The sequence below is a fragment of the Sminthopsis crassicaudata genome, chromosome 2 (assembly GCF_048593235.1).
Source record: "Sminthopsis crassicaudata isolate SCR6 chromosome 2, ASM4859323v1, whole genome shotgun sequence".
Classification (NCBI taxonomy): Eukaryota; Metazoa; Chordata; class Mammalia; order Dasyuromorphia; family Dasyuridae; genus Sminthopsis; species Sminthopsis crassicaudata.
Genome location: NC_133618.1, coordinates 104,131,941 through 104,154,608, shown reverse-complemented (window position 1 = coordinate 104,154,608; position 22,668 = coordinate 104,131,941). Strand labels below are relative to the sequence as shown.

Sequence of the window (22,668 nt, the reverse complement as noted above, 5' to 3'; positions counted from 1 at the left end):
ATTACAAACTTTTATATTATTAAACTATTAAATTGCTAGGATAACTAAAATACAGTTCTATATTAAGTTCAACACATGACAGGAAGAGCGGCTATGACAAAAGATAATCAGAATTTGTTCCCCTTATGTTGCCTCACTCATGCATTTAAAAGGAGTAGTATTTTGAACACTTGCATTAGAAATTGAAACTTGATTATTGTGTTTAGGAAAATTTAAATTAAAAAAATTTAAAGCAAATGACTTTTATTAGATTTTAAAATATAACTTTTTCTTCCTTAAATTTTCTTCTGTTAAAAAGATTTTCATACATTGCTAAATCCATCAGCACTGTCAAGAGACATTGGAGATTGTTTTTACTTTTGAACATAGTTTTTTGCTTTTTGTTTTTTTTTTTTTACCTCAATTTCTTCAAATCTACTTCTGTACTTACATTACAGTTCCACCTCTCAGTTTCTCTAAATATTCTCCCTACTTAAAGCTTTCTGAGTGTATTAAATTCTGCTTTGAATAACTCAGCTAATGAATGTTGTTTTAAAGATTGTCTTTTAATTGAAAAATGTACAAAGAAAATGCAAAAAAGAGGAAATTATTTTTTTTCTTCCAATATTTACTGGCAAACTGTACAAATTTATTTTAGTTGTTAAACTCAATTTCTTAATAAATTAAATTTTTGTCAATTCCTTTGTTTTTTGAGGACCTGATTACATATTAAGCTGAGTATTATTACTCTGTTGAAATTTTAGATATTCTTTATGCAGTAGCCTAAACCAAACTATTAGCTTAATTTCTAGATAACATTTAGTTATAGTCTTTTAAAATAAATTTCTTTGATGAATTTAACAAGTAACTGTGTGGTATATTTTTAAAGCATTTTTGTTCATGGTTGTCATTAGTATTTTTTAGTCTGTGACCTACGTGCATATGCAAGTGTAATTTAAGAGTGCCCCATAATATTTTAACTACTACATATGTTAATGGCATTAAGGATGCTGGTAAAAAAAAAAACACAGTGGTTTGGGGTGATGGTTTTTAAAAAATATTTACAATATCAAGAACAAAAAGGACATTTTGAGGGAACTGTTAACTGGACATGATGATCCATATGCTTGATTGGCTTCATTACTTAAGATTCTGTTCACTTAGAATTATGTGCATAGATGAATTGTGGAATTCATTAATTAGTTTTTAAAATCAAATTAAACTCTTTGAGAGCTTGTGACATGGCATGAATTTTCTTCTACTTGGAAGCTACTGGAAGAACTAGAGTGATTAGCTAACTATATCTTATGGGGGTATTTTCCTACTTTTATAATTAAGTGATTGGTTTTTCCTCTGTTACTTTATAAATAAATGTGACAATCATCCTAAAATAAAAAATCATCATTATCCTGTTGGAGATATCTTTCTTTAATCATCTTTGTACAAAATTTCTGCTTTAGCAGATCTGGAATTTCATTAATGTGGATATTCCCTTTCATTTGTGCCGACCTCAACCCATCTTACTCTTTTTGGTTCTGTCTGATTTTTAGTCATTCACTGCTCAAATTCCTTTATAGAAAACCTACCTAATGCTGAATGATTTCAGATAGGTCTCAACATTCTTTGGGTACCAAAGACTAGTCTGAGATTAGTCATCTTGTGTAATGACATGATCAGATCTAATATTATTTTTTAAATTGTATTGTGTGTGAGTCATATTTGGCAGGGTGATGCTGCTTCTATTGGCCTAAAGACCACCTGGGGGACTAAGAAGGAGGAAATGGAATATAGTTGTCTTCAAAGTTTGAAGGACTAACCTGTGAAAGAAAGAATAATAAGCTTCAATATGACTTTTGTGGGATGAACTAGGAGCAATGAGTTATGTTTGCCAAGAGATGTATTTAGTCTAGGTATGAGAAAGAACCTCTTAATACAACTCTCACAAACTAGAGTGGGATGCCTTGGGAGTAATGGCCAATCAGTAAACTTTAATTTTCTAAGCAAAGTTCTAGGATCTGGAGCCATAAAGAACATGTCAAAAGCCACATTTTAATAGTGTCATTGAAGAGATTCATACTTGGGTTTGAGCTTTACTGCTTGACTAAATATTACTTTTCCAGATCTCAGTTGTTTTACTAACTCTGAGCTTCTGTGATTTCTTTGTAATTTTGGATCACACAAGAGTTTTTATTTGAAGATTGTAGTGCTCTCTAATTGACAGTCATGTATCCTCACTGGAAGATTGTTGGTGTTAAAATAGGTTTTTATCTCATAGATAAGTATGACATTGTGGAAAATGCTTCACAGCTTCCTAAATGCAATGTAGCCCAGCTCATTGTCCATCTACAGTGTCTAAGATACACACATGCACACGCACGTACACACACACACACACACACGTTCCCCTGCGCTTTCTCTCTCTCTCTGATAGACTAGTTCAGTCGGCTGCCTGTCATTGGCATGAGATAAGTTCCTTGAAGGCAGGGGTTGTCTTTTTCTTGTTTGTATCCCTATCTTCTCACTGTGACAGGGACATAATAGATGCTTAGTAAATGTTTAATGAATTTTTTCTTATGTAGCTTTGTTAGGCAAATCTCTGTTTTATAATTGTGTCCCTCATTGAGGAGGCTTTTTCAGGATTTTGATTGAATCAGTATAAATATTTGTAAACAGGAGAATGTATGAAACTTTGCCATTTGTAGGGAATTATTATTTGATTGGGATTCTGTGCAGGATGTTCCTGTAGTAATTGTAAGTTATTTTTAGTTAACATACATACATGTTTTGTGTGTTATGAACCAGAGTGATTTGGTAGCCACATTACCTGAATGGCTGTTTTGAATTGTAAAATTAAGGAATTTTATGGACTTATTTTTTTTGTTTAGGATTTTGAATACTAATGGAGAAATTAGTAGAACACCCTAAGTATCTTTTATGTACTAATGGTGTTCATGGTGATTATTTGTATATGGTTCATGTGTCCTGTTTGTCACATAGGAAAGAACAATGCCATTGGAATAAGATGACTTGGATTCAAATTTTGGGGAAGCCATTTAATGTTACTAAGTTTTTAGTTTTTTGCCATGTAAAATGGGAGGATTGAGTAAGATCATCTGGAAGATACCTTTCAGCTCTCAACCTATGAAGATTTTTTCTTCTACTGTCTAACTTGGTATAGTTTAATAAAATGTTTGTCAAATAGTTGGGAGAGAAAATAAATTAGCAAGACAAGATCTCATAGTATGATGCAACCTTAGTGAATAATAGTACTACTATTATTATAATATCTAAATGTACCTTGTTATATTTAAAGGTTACATAGTAATATATGTTAACAAAAAAGAATTTTGAGCCTTTTTTTTCTCTTTATCTAAAAGATCTTCATTTTGGACTCAAATAATTTAATATAGTATTTTTCAAACTCTGGCTACTTCTCTGAGTGAATCTTTTAGGTATGTGAAAAACAGTGTCAAAGAAAGCCTTTAAATAAAGGTTGAGCAGGTTTGTAATCAGAGTGGATTAATTTAGTAGTTTTAATCTGGGGTAGCTTTTTTAAATGTTTTGATAAATTTTTCATTATAATTGATTTCCTTTGTAACCCTTTATATTTTTATTTTATAAGTATAAAAACATTAGTCTAAGAAAAGTTTTCATAGACTTCATCCATGATAGGAAAAAAAGATGATTAATCAAATGCTTTTTATTTTGGTCGATATAAAAAACATAATAAGATTTTATATTCTATGTACTTTTCAGTGGTTTAACTGTAATAATATGATCTGTTATAGGAAATTATGACCTTTGGTTGTGATGATATTTTCATCGTGGATACCCTCAATGCATGTATAGATCATTTTCATAGAAATTTTTACATGTATGAGAAATATACACATGTAAAAATATTAATGTGTAAGTATGTGTGCCAGTAGTTTTGCTCCTTCCTAGTCCTTTTGGGGGAGTATAATTTTTTTCAATTTTTTTGCTATTTCTCTTTCATATAGTACTTGAAATATAATAAGCATTTAATAATGCTTGTTAACTGAAATTTTTAAAAAATGAACTCTTCAATATTTTCAGGATTGTGTCCCCACTGGGATGAATTTCCCCTGAGGTATAGTTGGTCTGGTCCAGCTGCCCTTCCTGACTTAACATCTTTCTTAGTTCTTCATTAGTACTTTGGAGACAGCAGATAAAATGTCATTGATAAAGAAGAATATTTAGAATTATAGAAATGTTGATGTCTAATTTTCAGTTTATTTGTTGTCCTTTTTCAGTTTAATTTTTAATTTTGGAGTTATGACTCATTTGGGTCTGATTATAAGCTTTTTGTAGATTTATTTTCCCTTCTGCTTTTTTCTATTTTATGAGGTAGTATTGTTCATAATCTTTTATTATCTTCCACTGTAGTGCTTTTATAAATGAGTTGCTGCTACATGTTTCTACCTGATAAGGAGATCTTTTGTTGGCTGCCTAAGGCAGTTTCTGTGCCTATGTGATTTCAGACTATATTAATAAATACTTTATGATTTGAGTACCCTGTTAAGACTGTATTTGAAGAGTTATGGTCAGGTCTGGGTTATGCATTTTAGAAAGATTATTGATCAGAGAGGGGAGTGAACTCAACAGTGATGTGAGGATTGGGATTCAGCATTAGAGGACTGGTTGATTCTTAGTACCTATGTGACCTTGGACAAGCTAGTTAACCTCCTTGGGCCTCATTTTCCTCATCTATAAAATGGGGAGATTTAACTTGGCTTTTAAGATTATCTAGCTCCAAGTCTTGATCCTGATTTGTCACCTCTGTAGAGCAGGAGTTCTTAAATTTTTCCACTTATGACCCCTTTTCGCTTGAGAAATTTTTATATGATCTCAGTTATATATAGATATATAAATTAGGTATGCAAATCAAATGTTTAACAGTTTCAACATTGTGTATGGGCTTTTAAGAAGTTGGGCTATAGAAGTCATACATTTTCTCGTCTATTTTCTCAGGCTAAGCTTGTTCATAATTAGATAGCATGCAGTTTTGAATTTTTTTTGTATATGTGAATTATAAATTTTATTGATATAAAGGCTGTATATACATTTACAAATAACGAACTATACAAAACTATTGATTGTAACTAATCAGTTTTCATAGAATGTTTTTGTTGATTTTTCTGAACTTTTGTGTCTGCAGCTAAGTTGTGGTTGCAGTTCAACCTTGATAAATGGTGTTGTGTTGCATCCCAATTGCAGTTCAATTTTTATCTTTTTTTTAACTTACATTGTTATGATGCTATATATATATATATATATATATATATATATATACATATAGTTTCTCTTGTTCCTTTGACTTCATTGTATTAATTCATATAAATTTACCCCTCTTTTTGGTGTACTTCATATTCATTTATTCTTACGAAATTAAAATTACATTATATTCATGAGTTTGTATAGTTCATTTCCCAGTGACTTTGTTTCTAGTTTTTTGCTTTACCAAAAAAAATATTGCTGTAACTATTTTGGTAACTATGATACTTTTATTTTTGCCCTTAATCAATTGGGATATGGGTCTAGCAGTAGCGCTCTAGGACAAAGGCTGTGTGTATTACTGCCATTTTTTTTTAAACTATAATTCCAAATTGGCCTGTCAATTCTTAATGTTCAGTTTAATCAACATCAGTACTAGAGTATCAAGGAACATTGGTTTGCCTGGGTATGTCTGCCTTCTCTCTTCCTGGACAGTAATGAAATTTATTTATAATTTTTTTTTCCTTCTTCTTTACTAGATTTGGATCATAAAAAATAATTGAATAGTATTATGTCTTCTAACATATAAGCGATCTTGGTAGCATAGGGATTGATCTTTGAAGGTTTTTGAAAATTTGTTTATGAAGGTATCTGGACCTTTTCCTTTTTTATTGGATAATCTGACAAGTTGTCCAATTTCTTATCCTGAGATTGATTTTGTTTAAATTATTTTTTCCTGTATTGTTAGTCTTGGTATTTTTGTATATGTTCATTATTTTTTAAAAAGTTATGTTTATTAGTATATGGAATTACATAATAATTTTGTTCATTTTCTTAATTTATTTTATATTCATTATAATTTCCTTTTTTTTTTTTTTACATAAGGCTGCTTCTTTGATTCAGTTCTTTAATTTATCATTTTTATTTGCATTTTCATTTATTTATTTTTTCTGAGGCTGGGGTTAAGTGACTTGCCCAGGTTCACACAGCTAGGAAGTGTCTGAGCCTAGATTTGAACTCGGGTCCTCCTGAATTCAAGGCTGGTGCCCTATCCACTGCTCCACCTAGCTGCCCCTTTTATTTGCATTTAAAAAAAGCTAACTTATTTTGTCATTTTCATTGATTTTCCATTTTAATTTTACCTCCTTTCTTCTGTTTTCTTTTGGCTCATTTTTTTTTCTTATTTTTTTCAAATATAGACTTAATTTTTTCTCTGTTACCTCTTGTAAGCATTTTAAGTTTGTCTTTCAGAATAACTTTGGCTTCATCACATGGATGCTTTTTTAAAAATTATAATTTCTAATTTAAAAAGATGTCATTTTATAATTTCTTTTTAAACCCAGAATTTTTTTTTATTGTTAGTTTCAAACTTTATTTCATAATAGACTTGAGAATACAATATATAAATTTTCTCTTTAAACTTAAAAGTTGTCTTAATTCAAGTATATGTTTTTTAAAATATTGCATATGTACTAGAAAATAAGGTGTATTTTGTGCCATTTACTATTATCTACTGTAAATTGGTTCATATTGATTTAGCATTTTCTGTTATTTTGAGCTTTACTAATAATTACTAATGCTAATAATTTTAGTTAAATTAAAATTAAATAATTCACTTTCTATTATGTCCTTTTCAATTTATTTGCTATATTAAGTGCATTTACATAATACTAATCATTCATTTTGGCATAACATCTTTTTTTAATCTTGGTGCATTTTGAGGATTATTTTTTGGAATTTCTATACTTTTATAACTTTGTGCTTATTAAATGTTTTATTCACTTATTGCATTTTGACTCTTTGTGACCAACCTATTACTTTTAAAAGGCATTGACTTCCTCAAAATGCTTTAAAAATTAGCTTGAGCTACCAGAGAGTTATATCCTTTGAGTGATTCTGAAATCCACATCTCTATCCCAACTCTTTTTTTCATTGTTATATCTTTATCTGTCTGGTAATCTGCCCTCTTAATTGGCATCAAAAACTCTCAACCCAATTTTTGATTTATTGAGAAGCATCATGCCAAGTCCAGAGAAATGTTTATTCTGGCTATGTTCTGTGTTAGTCATATTGCATTTGGATTGTTGTATTTACTTCTAGATGCTACTTTTGAGGAATGACATTGATAAGTTAAAGATGAACCAAGAAGCTTAAATGACTTGATTTAAAGCTATAAAAGGTTTGGTTTAGTAGGTCAACAAGTATTTGTTAAATATCTTCAGTATGCCTGGCACATAGGTGCTGGAGAGACTAGTACAAAGAATCAAATAGCCCCTCTTTGCTTTTTTTTTTTATTTACAAGATATATGCATAGGTAATTTTTCAGCATTGACAATTGCAAAACCTTTTGTTCCAATTTTTCCCCTTCTTCCCCCCATCCTCTCCCCCAGATGGCAGGTTGACCAATACATGTTAAATGTGTTAAAAGTCTAAGTTAAATACAACATATGTCTACATGTCCATACAGTTGTTTTGCTGTACAAAAAGAATCAGACTTTGAAATAGTATACAATTAGCCTTTGAAGGAAATCAAAAATGCAGGTGGACAAAAATAGAGGGATTGGGAATTCTATGTAGTGTTTCATAGTCTTCTCCCAGAGTTCTTTCACTGGTTGAAGCTGATTCAGTTCATTATTGCTACATTGGAACTGATTTGGTTCATCTCATTGTTGAAGATGGCCACGTCCATCAGAATTGATCATCATATAGTATTGTTGTTGAAGCATATAATAATCTCCTGGTCCTGCTCATTTCACTCAGCATCAGTTCATGTAAGTCTCTCAGGCCTTTCTGAAATCATCCTGCTGATCATTTCTTACAGAACAATACTATTACATAATAGTCATATACCACAATTTATTCAGCCATTCTCCAATTGATGGGCATCCACTCAGTTTCCAGTTTCTGGCCACTACAAAGAGGGCTGCCACAAACATTCTTGCACATACAGGTCCCTTCCCTTCTTTAAGATCTCTTTAGGATATAAGCCCAGTAGTAGCACTGCTGGATCAAAGGTATGCACAGTTTGATAACTTTTTGAGCATAGTTCCACATCAATAGCCCTTCTTTTCAAGGAGCTTATATCCTAATGGGAAGATAACAAATACATAGAGAATTAAAAATATAAATGAATAAATAGAAATATATAAAAATAGTTAAATATAAGACTGGGAGAGAAGGCATCATTAGCATTTAGAGGAATCAGAAAACTGGAGATATTTGGCTTGGAGGAAGAGATATATGTTACACGTTGGTTGTCTTCATGGATCTGAAAACTTGTCATGTGGAAGAGGGCCAAACAGGGAGCAGTAGAATGGTAAATTTAGAGGTAAATAAGTTTGGTATAGAGGGAAATGTTTTTGATAACAACTATGCAAATTTGCCTTGTGATATGGTAAAGAGTACTGTAGGTACACAAGAATCTCACTAGTGGTTTTCAAGCAAAGACTAGATGACCACTTTGTTGGGTATGCTATATAGGGGGGAATTCTTGTTCAGGTATGGTTTGAGTTAAGGAAACTCCTTTGGAACTGTGAATTTCTTATTTTCCAATTGTGAAATTGTATTGCTGAAACATGTAACATTATTAAAACTGACCTCATTGTCCATAAAATTGTCAATCTTCTCTCACTCCTTATTGTTGTTAGTGGCAACATTTTATTCCCATTTCTCTCCAGTTTGCAATCTTGCTTTGGTTTTTAAAAATTTAATACTTCTGTATCCATTTAGTTTGCTTTCTTCCACATTTCTCTTGGATTAGAAATTTCTCTTACTCTAAAATTTCAGCCTTAGACCTAGACTTATACCTGGGTAACTACAACTGATTTATCTATATATAACAGCTCCACTCTTTATATACCTTCCAGGATAATTTTTTCTCAAAACTTGTTTTATTTATTGAACAAATAGTTTTGTATATTTTACGTACCAAGAAAATATTTTTGCAAATTTTCGTCATGCAAATACTTTTTATTATATTCTTACCAATCACCTGAATCACAACAAAATTTGATTAGCCTATTATTTAAGGTCTTTCCTTTCACTATTATGCTTAGTATTCTTCCAACTTTAGCTGTTGTTATTCTCTAGTACATAGCCTCTCCACTTGAACCAGGGTCGAAAGCAATTTTAGAGAAGAAAATGATATTTTTATGATTTTTTTTACAGGAGTGTATAGAGATTTCTTATAGGAGTTCCAATATTTATAGTCTTGACAGCTTTAGCTGAGATAATAACATAAAGAAAATAAAGCTCAGAGAGATTAAATGATTTGTAACAAACTTCCTTATTAATACTACCTGATATTATTCTTCTTTTCTCTTAAATTTCTTTGTGACATCCACTTTTGTCTAGGAGATATATATACTTATGTATGTGTGGGTGTATGTAATTTGTTTTGCTGATGAGGAACAGTTGTTCTCTTTGATATACTTCTCTCATTCAGCTTCTCTCCCAACTCTTTTTTTTTTTTCCCCTGAGGCTGGAGTTAAGTAACTTGCCCAGGGTCACACAGCTAGGAAGTGTTAAGTGTCTGAGACTAGATTTGAACTCAGATCCTCCTGAATTCAGGGCTGGTGCTCTATCCACTGCGCTACCTAGCTGTCCCCTATTCTCTCCCATCTTTTAATTACTTTTGTTTCCCTGTGAGTAAAATATATTTCTGTACTACTCAACTCTTGTAGTTGCGTATCTGTGTTTTTCTCTCTTTTGACCGATTCAGATGGAAGTAATTCAAGTATTGTCTGATCTCTCCAACCTTTCCTCTTTGTATTAGTCTTTTACTTGTATAATCTGATTTTGTGAGATAACTTAATCATTTTTATTCTCTTTTCCCTTCTCTGTTCCCACTTCCCGCATATTCTTTTTTCAATCTTGGTCTTTTAAGTTCATCACAATGTAACTAGGCTACCAGGTCCTATTAGACTTCTGCTATCACCTTGATGATGATAAATTGTGAGGAAACATCATATCTTCATGTTGTACTGCAAACATCCCATTCTTGCTTAGCTCCTTAAGTTGAATTATTCTCATTACCTTTTATGTTTCTTTTGATTTCTTTGTAGTATTTTAAAATTTGTGCTAAGCTCTGGGCTTTTTAATACTTAGAACTCCTCTGTTTTATTTAAGGTTCATTTTTACCCCTTTAGGATTATACTCACTTTTGCTGGGCAAATTATTCTTGGTTGTCATTCTATATCCTTTGCTTACATCATATTCCAAACTTCTCTGCTCCTTTTAATGGTGACTGCTCTCTGATCTTTTAACGGTGACTGCATAGTTATGTATAATTTTGTTCATAGTCCCTCAGTACTTGATTTCTTTTTTTTCTTACTCGGTAGTATTTTTTCCTTTAACTATAAGCTTTAGATTTTAATTATGATGTTTTTGGGAGTTTTTGTTGTGAGGATTTAAGAGGTAACTGGTAAATTCTATTTTCATTTTGTTTTCTGGTTCTAAGTGTTCTGGGCAGTTAATTATTTCTTGAATTATGTCTAGGCTTTATGTTGGTCTCTTCAAGTAGTTCTACTTGGACTTGCAGTATTTTTCTTTGAGGTTTTGTTGTAGATATTTGTAGTTATCCTCTTTTGGATTTGGGACACATATAATACATACATAGATTGTTTTCAACATTAAATCTTGCAAAACTTTTGTGTTCTAAATTTTTTTTTCTCCCTCCCTTCTTTCCACCTCTTCCCCTAGATGGCAAGTAATCCAATATATGTTAAAACGTGTGCAGTTCTTATATACATATTTCCACAATTATCGTGCTGCACAAGAAAAATAGATCAAAAAGGAAAAAATGAGAAAAAACAAAATGCAAGCAAACAACAATAAAAGGTGAAAATATTATATTGTGATGCACACTCAGTCCTCACAGTTCTCTCTCTGGATGCAGATGAGTCTCTTCATCACAAGTCTATTAGAATTGGCTTGAGCAATTTTGTTGTTGAAAAGAGTCTATCAGAATTGATCCATAGTATAACTTTGGTGTTGCCATGTGCAATGTTCTCTTGGTTCTGCTCACTTCACTTAGCATCAGTTCATGTAAGTCTCTCCAGGCTTCTCTAAAATCATTCTGCTGATGTTTTCTTATAGAATAGTAATACTCCATTAGATTCATATACCATAGTTTATTTAGTCATTTCCCAACTGATGGGCATCCACTCAGTTTTCAGCTCCTTGCCACTTTAAAAAGAGCTACAAACACTTTTGTACATGTGATAACTTTTCCCTTTTTAATAATCTCTTTGGGATACTTTTCTTAATCTAAAATTCTTTTCTGGAGTTAATTCTTGATTTTTGCATTTCTTGGTATTTTTATTTAGCAGATTGACCAACTATTTTTCTTTGAAATTCAAAGGAAAACTTCCTTTTTTATATATATATATATATATATATATATATTTTATAATATTATCCCTTGTATTCATTTTTCCAAATTACCCCCCCTCCCTCTATTCCCTCCCCCCAACGACAGGCAATCCCATACATTTTACATGTGTTACAATATAGTCTAGGTACAATACATGTGTGTGAATATCATTTTCTTGTTGCACAATAAACATTAGAATCCGAAGGTACATGCAACCTGGGCAGACAGATATTAGTGCTAACAATTTACATTCCCCTCCCAGTGTTTCTTCTCTGGGTGCAGCTACCTCTGTCCATCATTGATCAACTGGAAGTGAGTTGGATCTTCTTTATGTTGAAGATTTCCACTTCCATCAGAATACATCCTCGTACAGTATTGTTGTTGAAGTGTACAGTGATCTTCTGGTTCTGCTCATTTCACTCAGCATCAGTTGATTTAAGTCTCTCCAGGCCTCTCTATATTCCTCCTGCTGGTCATTTCTTACCGAGCAATAATATTCCATAACCTTCATATACCACAATTTACCTAACCATTCTCCAACTGATGGACATCCATTCATCTTCCAGTTTCTAGCTACAACAAAAAGAGCTGCCACAAACATTTTGGCACATATATGTTTCTTTCCGCTCTTTAGTATTTCTTTGGGATATAATCCCAGTAGTAGCGCTGCTGGGTCAAAGGGTATGCACAGTTTGATAACTTTTTGGGCATAATTCCAGATTGCTCTCCAGAATGGCTGGATTCTTTCGCAACTCCACCAGCAATGTATTAGTGTCCCAATTTCCCCACATCCCCTCCAACATTTGTCATTATTTGTTCCTGTCATCTTAGCCAATCTGACAGGTGTGTAGTGGTATCTCAGAGTGGTCTTAATTTGCATTTCTCTGATCAGTAGTGATTTGGAACACTCTTTCATGTGAGTGGATATAGTTTCAATTTCTTCCTCTGAGAATTGTCTGTTCATATCCTTTGACCATTTATCAATTGGAGAATGGTTCGGTTTCTTATAAATTAGGGTCAGTTCTCTATATATTTTGGAAATGAGACCTTTGTCAGAACCTTTGTTTTTAAAAATATTTTCCCAATTTGTTACTTCCCTTCTAATCTTGTTTGCATTAGTATTATTTGTACAGAAACTTTTTAGTTTGATGTAATCAAAATCTTCTATTTTGTGATCAATAATGATCTCTAGTTCTCCTCTGGTCATAAATTCCTTCCTCCTCCACAAGTCTGAGAGGTAGATTATCCTCTGTTCCTATAATCTATTTATTATCTCCCTCTTTATGCCTAAATCATGGACCCATTTTGATCTTATCTTGGTATATGGTGTTAAGTGTGGATCCATATCTAATTTCTGCCATACTAATTTCCAGTTTTCCCAACAGGAAAACTTCCTTTTTTAAAAGCAACTTTGGAAATCAGAGAGAAAATAACTAAACATTTTTAAACATATGGCTATTTTATTGTTTCATCTGTTCTGCCTTTTTCTTTTGAGTCCCTTGTCCTCTTATTATATCAGTGATTGTACCTCTGTCAAGTCTTATCCTTTGATTTTAAAGTCACTATCTTTGATTCTTGAACATAATTGGCTGAATGAAGTTGGAGAAAAATCACACAACCATTCTGAGTGAGTCCATTACAGATTTGTTTCATGAACTAAACTGAATACTCAACTGCTGCTAGGAAATCCTTTACTTCATTAATTATTGACTCACTTTCCATTCACCATTTCCAAACCTTTTATTCCTCCTTAAAACTCTCATATAGTCCATCCCCTTCCCTCCCAGCCAGTAACCTTGTCTCATATTTTATAGAACAAATTGAGGCCATTTGCCAAGAGTTCCCTTTTCTTCTGCCTCATCTCCTTTCATTCAAATGCCTTCTGTCACTATTTCTCTTTTATTCCTATCTCACAAGAAGCTTTTCTCCTTGCCAATGCATGCTCCTATAACTGCACTAGAGATTCCATTCCATCTCGTCTAGCAAACTTCCCCCCTTCCATCCTTTTTCTGACTGATTTTCAGTCTCTCCCTATCTACTGACTACTTTCCTATTTACAAACATGTCCATGTCTCCCTTGCCCTCACAAAATCTTTACTTGATCCTTCCATTCTTGTTATCATCCTGTTTCTCTTCTGCATTTTTATTAATTTGAGAAGGCTGATGTCTTCAATTGGTGTTTCAAGATACTCTTATTAAATCTTTACAATCTCACTTTCAAATTCATTTAAAAGTATTCACTCTAAAGTTTCTAGTGATCTCCAGTTGCCAAATCCAGTGACCTTTTCCTTCTTGATCTTGCTGCAGGCTTTGTCTATGCTTATTTCCTCAATTTCTTTTTATTGTCTTATTATTATGTTTATAGTACTGTATCAAAGTATAATAATGGAATTCTTTAACCCCCCTGATATTAACTGAAAAAGACATTTGGTTCAAACATATAAGCCACATAAATAAAATATCAATACTGATTTATTGTGATATATCCCTTTGTATCCCATAATGTAGTTTGTTTTTTATTTCTTTTGTGGGTTTTTTTCCACTTTTACCTTGTGAGATCATACTGCTATTGCAAATTTTTTAAGTTCACTTGAAACAGTAAATTTTGCTCTAACATCTTATTTGAATTTTTTGTGAGTCTTTGCTTCATGTTTCTTATAAATGAAATATTGTTCTATTCTACAATTTTCTTCAGTTTTATAGGTGAATTTATTGCATTTACATTTACGTAGTAATGACTGTTAATTGACTGTTTGTTTACCTTGATTCTCTTATATTTTCTTCATAGACTCCTAAGCCCTAGATTGGCTTCAAAGCACTACAATTATAGACTGCAGGACTTCTTAATTGGATTCTGGACAAGACTGTCTTCTAATTTTACTTGATTCATAACTCCAACCTCAATGATGTCCAGGCTTGCCTCTAGTTCCTATACTAAAAGAATTCCCTAAGCTATCAAGGCCAAGTTTTTCTAGTTAAATCTTTTCTATTGTAATCACAGGCTTCTGGAGTAGTTGGGAGAGGTTATTTTGCTCCCATTCACTCTTACCTTATTGTGATCTTCTTTGTCAGGAATGTCTGTCAGAATTTATAAAATGTTTTGATTTGAGTTTTATATATATCTTATTTAAAATGTAAATATTTAAAACTTTTGCATTATGTATTTTGATTTATACATCAGCATTTTTTTTGATCTGTGACAGTTGTATTAGACAAATGGTACCTGTAAAATTTGTCTTTTTTAAAAAATTTTTTTAAATTTTATAATTATAATTTTTTTTGACAGTATATATGCATGAGTAATTTTTTTTATATATAACATTATCCCTTGTATTAATTTTTCCAAATTATCCCCTCCCTCCCTCTACTCCCTCCCCTAGATGACAGGCAATCCCATACATTTTACATGTGTTACAATATGACCTAGATACAATGTGTGTAAATCCCATTTTCTTGTTGCACATTAAGTATTAGATTCCGAAGGTGTAAGTAACCTGGGTAGATAGACAGTAGTGCTAACAATTTACATTCACTTCCCAGTGTTCCTTTTCTGGGTGTAGTTGTTTCTGTCCATTATTGATCTAAAATTTGTTTTTTTAAGCTATTTATAGAAAATATATTGCCTACTGTATCATTTTGTTCTGAGAGGTTTTTGCCTCAAAAAATAATTGAATTTTAAAAATTGATTTTTTTCCTGAGCCAAATATTCTATTAATACTAACTAACATTGGCAAAAATAAAGTCATATTTCCAATTTGAAAATGTATACTTAATATTACTATATGTTTATGTTTTCATTTAAGAACAAAAATCGAAAGAATTATACATTTAAAATTTTAATGGTATTAACCTCATGAGCACAGTGAATAGTTTTTAAGTGATAATGGTGAACAGATGGTATTAAAGTAGGCATAATTGGTTTGGGGAGTATTTAGATTTAAATACATAGCCATTAAAGCTATCATATTTCTATTTCTGATAGATTCTAGTCATTGAATCAGTAGATATGTGATCCTTAATTGCACAAAAATCAAATACAAAATATTAATGTTTTAAAACAACCAATTTTTACTTTTACATCTATCTGGTCTCTCAATGCTTTTTTTTTAGAACAATTTTTTAAAGTGAGTATAATATTAGATAATTTGATTACTTTTATTTCAGTTGACATTAATGTAACATGTCATAAGTAGGTTGCTACTAAATGCAAAATTGCTTAAGGCCATATTTTATTGTTATGTTGCCTATTGACTTTTAGAAAGATTTGTCCTATATTAGTAGGCTATTTGCCAATGCTTCATTTTCATTTTCTACTTTATAAAATTAGATTCTTGGAATACTTGAATTTTTTTGGGGGGAAAAGATATATTTAAATTGTCTTTGATGTTACATATATTTGTACATATATAAGTTCATCTTACATTGCAGGAGAAATCAATGCAAATGAAATTACTTTTAATTCAAACATATTAAGTGCTTGCTGTATATAAGACCCTTTTAAGGAATTGGAATATAAAAGTAAACAACAGTGATTTTGTGAGAAGTAACAGTTGAACCCATGGAAGTATATTCAGTCAATCAATAAATGAACAATTATTAAATGTGCCTACGTTAAGTACAGGCACTGTGTTAGATGCTGATTGTTAGATATTGAGATTACTTAGAGCAAGTAACTAAGATGTAGCCTTAAAGAGATGAATAAGGATGAGAAAGTAGAAAAGGAGATCTAAAAAACCAATCACTTGGCTCACAGAGAGCCATACTATTTTGCATTCAGGAAACCAAGGAAGGAGGGTATATCCAAGAGATATTTATTGATAAGTAGTTATCAAACTTAATGTTGCTGTAAAATTTAGGGAACTGACAACTGAGAAAATGCTGAACTTAATTGGACATTTTAAAGAAGCTTTAGATGACCTTCTAGAGAACAGTTTTGTGGATTATTAAGATTGTTAGCATATAAAGGGATTGAAGAATGAATAAGGAAATGGAAACAGCAAAGCAGGCAACTCTAAGAAGTTAATAATGTGAATAGGAAAAGGGATAATAAATAAATGATTATTAAATGCCTATTTTATGTCAGGCACTGGGCTAAGTACTGGAAATTTTAAAAAAGAGGAAAAAGGTAGTCCTATTTCTTAAGGAGCTCCTGATTTGTGGCATCTCACAATCTAAATGTATAGGGAAATAACTTGAGGGTAAAGGGAAGGATAGGAGCAGCTAGATAGCAGTGGATAAAGCATTAGTCTTCGGAGTCAGGAAAACTCAACTTTTTGAGTTTAAATCTTATCTGAGACATTAAATAGCTGTGTGACTTGGGCCTGTTTGTCTCATTTCTTCATCTGCAAAATGAACTGGAGAAAGAAATGGCATCTTTAGTATCTTTGCCAAGAAAACCCCAAATAGGCCATAAAGAATTGGACACAATTGAAAACTACTGAATTAAAAAAAAATTGTTGATATTTTTAACTTCACTTTTGCTTCCCAATGACTGCTCCAAATACAGTCTTAAGAAGTTTTCTGTGTCTTGCTTCCTTTTTATCATGTACCATTATATTTATTTTTGCTGGATTATAAACTTTGCCCTAAATTCACTTTTCCTTTAAATTGGTGGCTGCTTAATTATGTGGGGTCCTGATGGTAGCTGTTTAGTACTTGAAATCTTTCTGGCTACTTTAAATATTTTTCTTTAACCTCCTCTGGATTTTGGGTATGAAGTTCCTAGGAGTTTTCATTTGGGGGTTTCTTTCAGGGGGTGACCAATTGATTTTCTCTTTCTGCTTTGCTCTCTGATTCTAAGACATTGGGGAGTTTTCTTTTTAATATTTCTTGAAATGTGATAAGGCTTTTTTTTTTTTTTTTTTTTTAGTCATAGTTTCTGGATAGTCCAGTGTTTCTTCATTTTTTTTCTCTCTCGTCTTATCTATTTTCCAGGTCAGTTGTTTTTCTCATGTTATACTTAGGTTTTCTAACATTTTTTTTAGTCTTTTGACTGTTTTACTCTTTCTTATTGCTTCATGGACCCAGTGACTTCTATTCATTATAATTTTCAGGCAGTTTATTGCTTAGGCAAGATTTTATATCCCCTGTTCCAAGCTATTAATGCTTCCTATTCTTTCTGCCATCACTTTAATTTCTTTTACATTTTTTCCCTTGGTATTCTTTCAATTCATTTCTAAAAAGATAGTTTTAATGTTTTTAAACTGTTGTTTCATTTCTTTCAGGATCTCTAGTTGTTTGTTCCCAAGCTATTTTGGAATCATTCTCTTCTGTGTTTGTGTCTTGAGCTTCTCTGCCATTATAATAGCTATTTGTGCTTAGGAGAGAATTCTTTTTTTGTTTGCACTTTCTTCTAATCGATGTTATGATGTTAGATTTGTTGTTCAGGCTGGAATTTGCAGCAGTTCTTGAGGGGATATGTTTGGGCTATTCCTGTTTCTGATTTTTTGGGAGTACTGAGTATTGTTATTCTAGGTTCTCAGGAATAAGTTGGAGATCTGAAAACTTGCAGTGCTTTCAAAGTGGTCTGATCCTGGGCAAAGTCTGTTTACTACTCCCTCATTACCACCACCCCCTTTCCCAGCTGAGCTTTGCCAGTTTGCTTATGACTTTGCTTTTCAGCAGGAGGAGGCAGTTGCTGGACTCAATTGAGTGAAATGGAAAACTATTGCTTAGAGTGGTAGAATTGTGTGCTTCTCTCTTTGATCTCAAGAGTCCTGCTGTGGTCATTTCTCTGAAGGCTGGGCAAGATGCTAAAAAAGAAACTTTGATCCGCTCCTGGGCTATAAACTACATTTCTGCTGGCTTCTGAACGTCTTTCTTTATTGGTACATACATCATGTAGAACTTCGTATCTACTAACTCAATTTTATATAGGGTCCCCTGTTCTCTGGATTTTAATCCCGAATTTGGTAGTGAGTAATAAAGTTGCCAGTCTGCTGGATACAATGTTTCCTATAATAGAACAATGCCAGAAGAGAGGATAATGCAAGGGAAAATTTTTGTTACCCTCTAGTAAAAGCCTATGGTCTTTTTCACTTCTGCCAAGGGATCATGACAGCCTCTGGTTTCTTTAGATTTGGATATTTAAAGACCTTTGGAGCATTGCTAATTTGTTTCTCATTTGTTTTCTTGATTCACTCAAAGAGGTTTTTGGCCAAATGAAGGAATAAGGATGCAGATTTCATTTAAAGATTAAAAACTTGATAAGATAAATCAATTTCGGTCAGGATGAAACCCATTTCCCCTTACCCCCTTTCCAAAGGGGCATCTAAGTGGCATAGTTGAAAAGAGCCTGGAATCAGGAAAATATTGAGTTCAAATGTGGCCTCAGCTACTCACTAGTTATGTGATGCTGGGAAAATCACTTCATCCTGCCTCAGTTTCTTCATGTTTAAAGTAATACCTACTTCTCAGTGTTGTTTTGGAGATTAAATGGGATAATATTTGTAAAAAGTGCTTAGTATTGGTGCCTGACATATAGTAGGTATTATATAAATGCTCTTCCCTTTCTAGAGAACCTTAGAATTGGATTCCAGGTATATAAAATTTTTTGTCTTGGCTTCACTGGATGTATTAATAGGAAAATTTAAAAATATATTTATTTGAGAGGCAGGTAATGAATGGATTTTTTTTTTTTTTTTGCTATTCCCTCTTGTATTTATATAACTAATGAAGATTTGACAACAGCTTTTATTTAAAATACATTAAAATGGTATTAATGATAAAGCCTTCCTTTTTATAAAAATAGTCAAAACATTATTTCTCTTCTATTATTTTAGGCTAAAGTATTTTTTTTATTCCTTACAGTAATCCTAAATTGGAAAGTCAGCGAGTAAATAAAAAAGTCAACAATGATGCATCACTTAGAATTCAAAATTTATCCATTTTGGTGAGACAAATCAAATCTTATTACCAGGTAAGCAATTCTTTTTGCCTTTTAAAAAAATAGTAATTTTAATAGATGAGTATAAACATGGTTGAAGTTGTATAATAAGCTTAACTTTAAATATAACCCATCTTATATTAATAATGATATGTACTATCAATTTTATATTGACATATATAATGATATAATAAAATATATTATGGCTTAGGGACTCGCTTATTTCTTGTTTGTATTCTCAATGTTTAGCATAGTGCCTGGAACATAGGAGACACTTACTGTTTATTGAATTGAATTCTATGAAAATTTATTGACTTAAGTGTAAAGGGAGAATATTTGAAGTACTTAATAGAATAAAATATTTTAAATTATTCACTTTGCATCAAAAACATGCAAATATGTACAATGTTGTCATTTGAGACACAGTTCTCGTTCTCTCTCTCTCTCCTCCCTCCCTCCCTCCCTCCAGAGAGAGAGAGACTGTGTTGGAGCTGACTAATAAACTAGGAAAGTGTGATTTTTTTTTTTTTTAAGGACCTACTTTTGATGCATCTTAAAGGCTTTGTAATTTTGGGCAATTTTCTATTTGAGACTGAAATTACAGAGAAAGTGTAGACCTGCATTGTTGTTCCCTTGCCTAAGAGCTCTCTATACCAGTGAAATTACAAGTATAATCCAGAATATCCTGTCTTTATTTCTTTTTATAGTTATTAAATGTTCTACTTACATTGATTCAGATGGTACTTCAGAGTCTATTATAGTGTGATGGTTTTTTGGAAAACATTTAAATATGTAACTTTGAAAATAATTTATTTCTTTACAAAAACTTTTAGATAATCCTAAGAGAATTATTTAACGTTTCTCTAGATTTTTTTTTTTTTTACTAAAGTAATGATTTTTAAAAATCTGTAACTGTGTGTGTGTGTTAGACTTGCAAACATGCTACTTAATACTTACGATTTTTATCTTGGATATTATCCTTTTTCTTTTAGCCAGTTTGCAAGCAAGGGAAAAAGGTGGAAGCAGTTGATTTAATAATTATTTATTGTTGAGACCCTGGATATACTAGAATCAGCCGGAATCAGGATTAGCAAAAGTCTTTATTCTTGGTCTTTTGCAGTCACAGTCAGGGAGTTAGATCTAGCAATCTCCACACCTCCTTTCTCTCTCTCCACTGCCTAGAAAATGATCCTCCTCCTCCTACTTCACCTACTGATATCACTTCCCCTTCTTTGTCCACACCCACCGATCCAGCCAGCAAAGAGTTGAGTAGGTTCATCCTCCAAACATGTTAATAGAGAATTGTCCAATTGGTAATTAGCCTCACTTGCTCAGTTATCCAAGTGCTTCTGCTCAGTTCTAGCCCTCTACAATTTATTTAAATCAGTGGTCTCCAGATTTTCTTGATTGAATATCCATAAGAGTAAAAAAACAATTAGCACATTTGCATATATGTTTATTTACTTGTAAATCATTTACTTGTCATTCTGTACTGGCAAAAATACTTGCATATTTTATAAAAATAGACATTAAAAAAGGATGGGATAAAGATGAAATAATATTTTATCTGAGGGTCACATGGAAGCCACTGGTGTTTATTGTGTGGAAAAGATGATGGGGTAACAAGATTAGATCTTTTCTTTTAGGAAAATCATTTTGGCAATTATATATAGACTGTATCAGAAGGTAGAGAGGCTGGAAAATGGAAAATCAATTAAAAGGCATTGCAATGGTCTAGATGATTCTGGATAACGTGATCAGCTAGATAGAGTAGTAGATGTTTTTTTGAGTCCAACACTGGAAAAACTTCCCCCTAGAAAGGAATTATGCATTAGAGGAAAAGCAGTTAAAGTTATGTTCATAGACTGAGACAGCAAGAAATATGATAGACTCATAATGATACTTATGAGTTAATAGCAGAGAATGCTAATCCCTAATTGGCTTTCTCAGGATTTCTCCCCAACACTTTTACAAGAAAACACAATATGTTCCAGAAGCTGAGTGAGTAATGTTCTTGCTGCTGCTGTTCCAGTTTACCCTCACCCTATCCTAAGCCCACTGTTCGTCCTCTCTACCTACCCATTTGTGAAGAAGGGAAAGGTACAAGAAGATATAAGAAGATGTGGGAGCATGCTCTTCCTGGGTCAGCATAAGAACTAAAAGATCAGAGAGGGGAACCTAGGTCAGAGGGCCAGTATGAATGTAGGGCTATATCAGGCCAGAAAGGAAGGAAAGAAGCATTTAGCTGGCTCTAGTCTTGTTCCCTCCAGAAGCCTTTTGGAGCAAACTCTTGGCACCTGTGAAACGTGAATTGCCTAATGTGAGAGGTCTGGAAAATTTTGAGGTCTTTGGGTGGTATAACTGCTATTAGGAGAATGAAAATGTATTTAAAGGTATTTAAAAATCTGGAGCACAAATGGATCAGTTAGGGAGATATTAAAACAGAAGAAAGATACTACTAATATCTGATAAGATAGATGACATTATGGATTCCCAAGATTCCCAAGAAAACAGAACCACAGCAGGATGTTCCTGAAAAATAAATTTTGAAAAAACCTAACAGGTAACAAATAGTAGAATTTATGGACTGTGAAGGAGAAATAATTAGCAAAAAAGAGAAACTTGTATTTGCAATGGGTTTTTTCTCCAAAGAAGCCAAAGAGAGAACATCTGATTGGGAATACAAATATATGGAAGTGGAAGACAAAATCTGAAGAACAAAAACACCAGCAGTTACATTAGAAGAATATGATGCTAAGAGAACCAGAATCAAGGATTATATTGTATACAATGATTGCAAAAATGTGTGATGATGAAGAATGAAAAGAAGTGAATCTAAGATGATGGAATAGAGAAACACCTAGCTGAGCTTTCCAAAATTCCCTTTCCTACAATGATAATGACTCAAATTAAATTCTGGAGCAGCAGAAACAACAAAAGCTCAAATGAAATAATTTTCCCGTATAGAACAAGATGGGAGGTTGGCACAAAAGATCTGTCCTAGAGCCTATACTTCTTTTTCAGTTAAGAATTAAAATTGACCAAATTGAAAAAAGAGGTACAAAAGCTCAGTGAAGAAAAATAATTGCTTAAAAATCAGAATTGGGAAATCAAAAATTAATGGCTTTAGGAGACAACAAGAAACAATAAAACAAAATGAAAAAAAAATAAAAGCAAATGTGAAATATCTCATTGG

At 32.3% G+C, this 22,668-nt stretch overlaps 1 protein-coding gene across 11 annotated transcripts in view; it reads left to right on the top strand.

The window, feature by feature from the left end:
* Positions 1-22,668, top strand: part of CCDC88A (coiled-coil domain containing 88A) — a 146,183-nt gene that overhangs the window by 3,381 nt on the left and 120,134 nt on the right. For all 11 annotated transcript variants that reach the window (XM_074286961.1, XM_074286962.1, XM_074286959.1 and 8 more), the window contains exon 3: positions 19,397-19,505. In XM_074286961.1, coding sequence (XP_074143062.1) covers positions 19,397-19,505 — 109 coding nt within the window. The remainder of the gene's footprint in view (positions 1-19,396; positions 19,506-22,668) is intronic.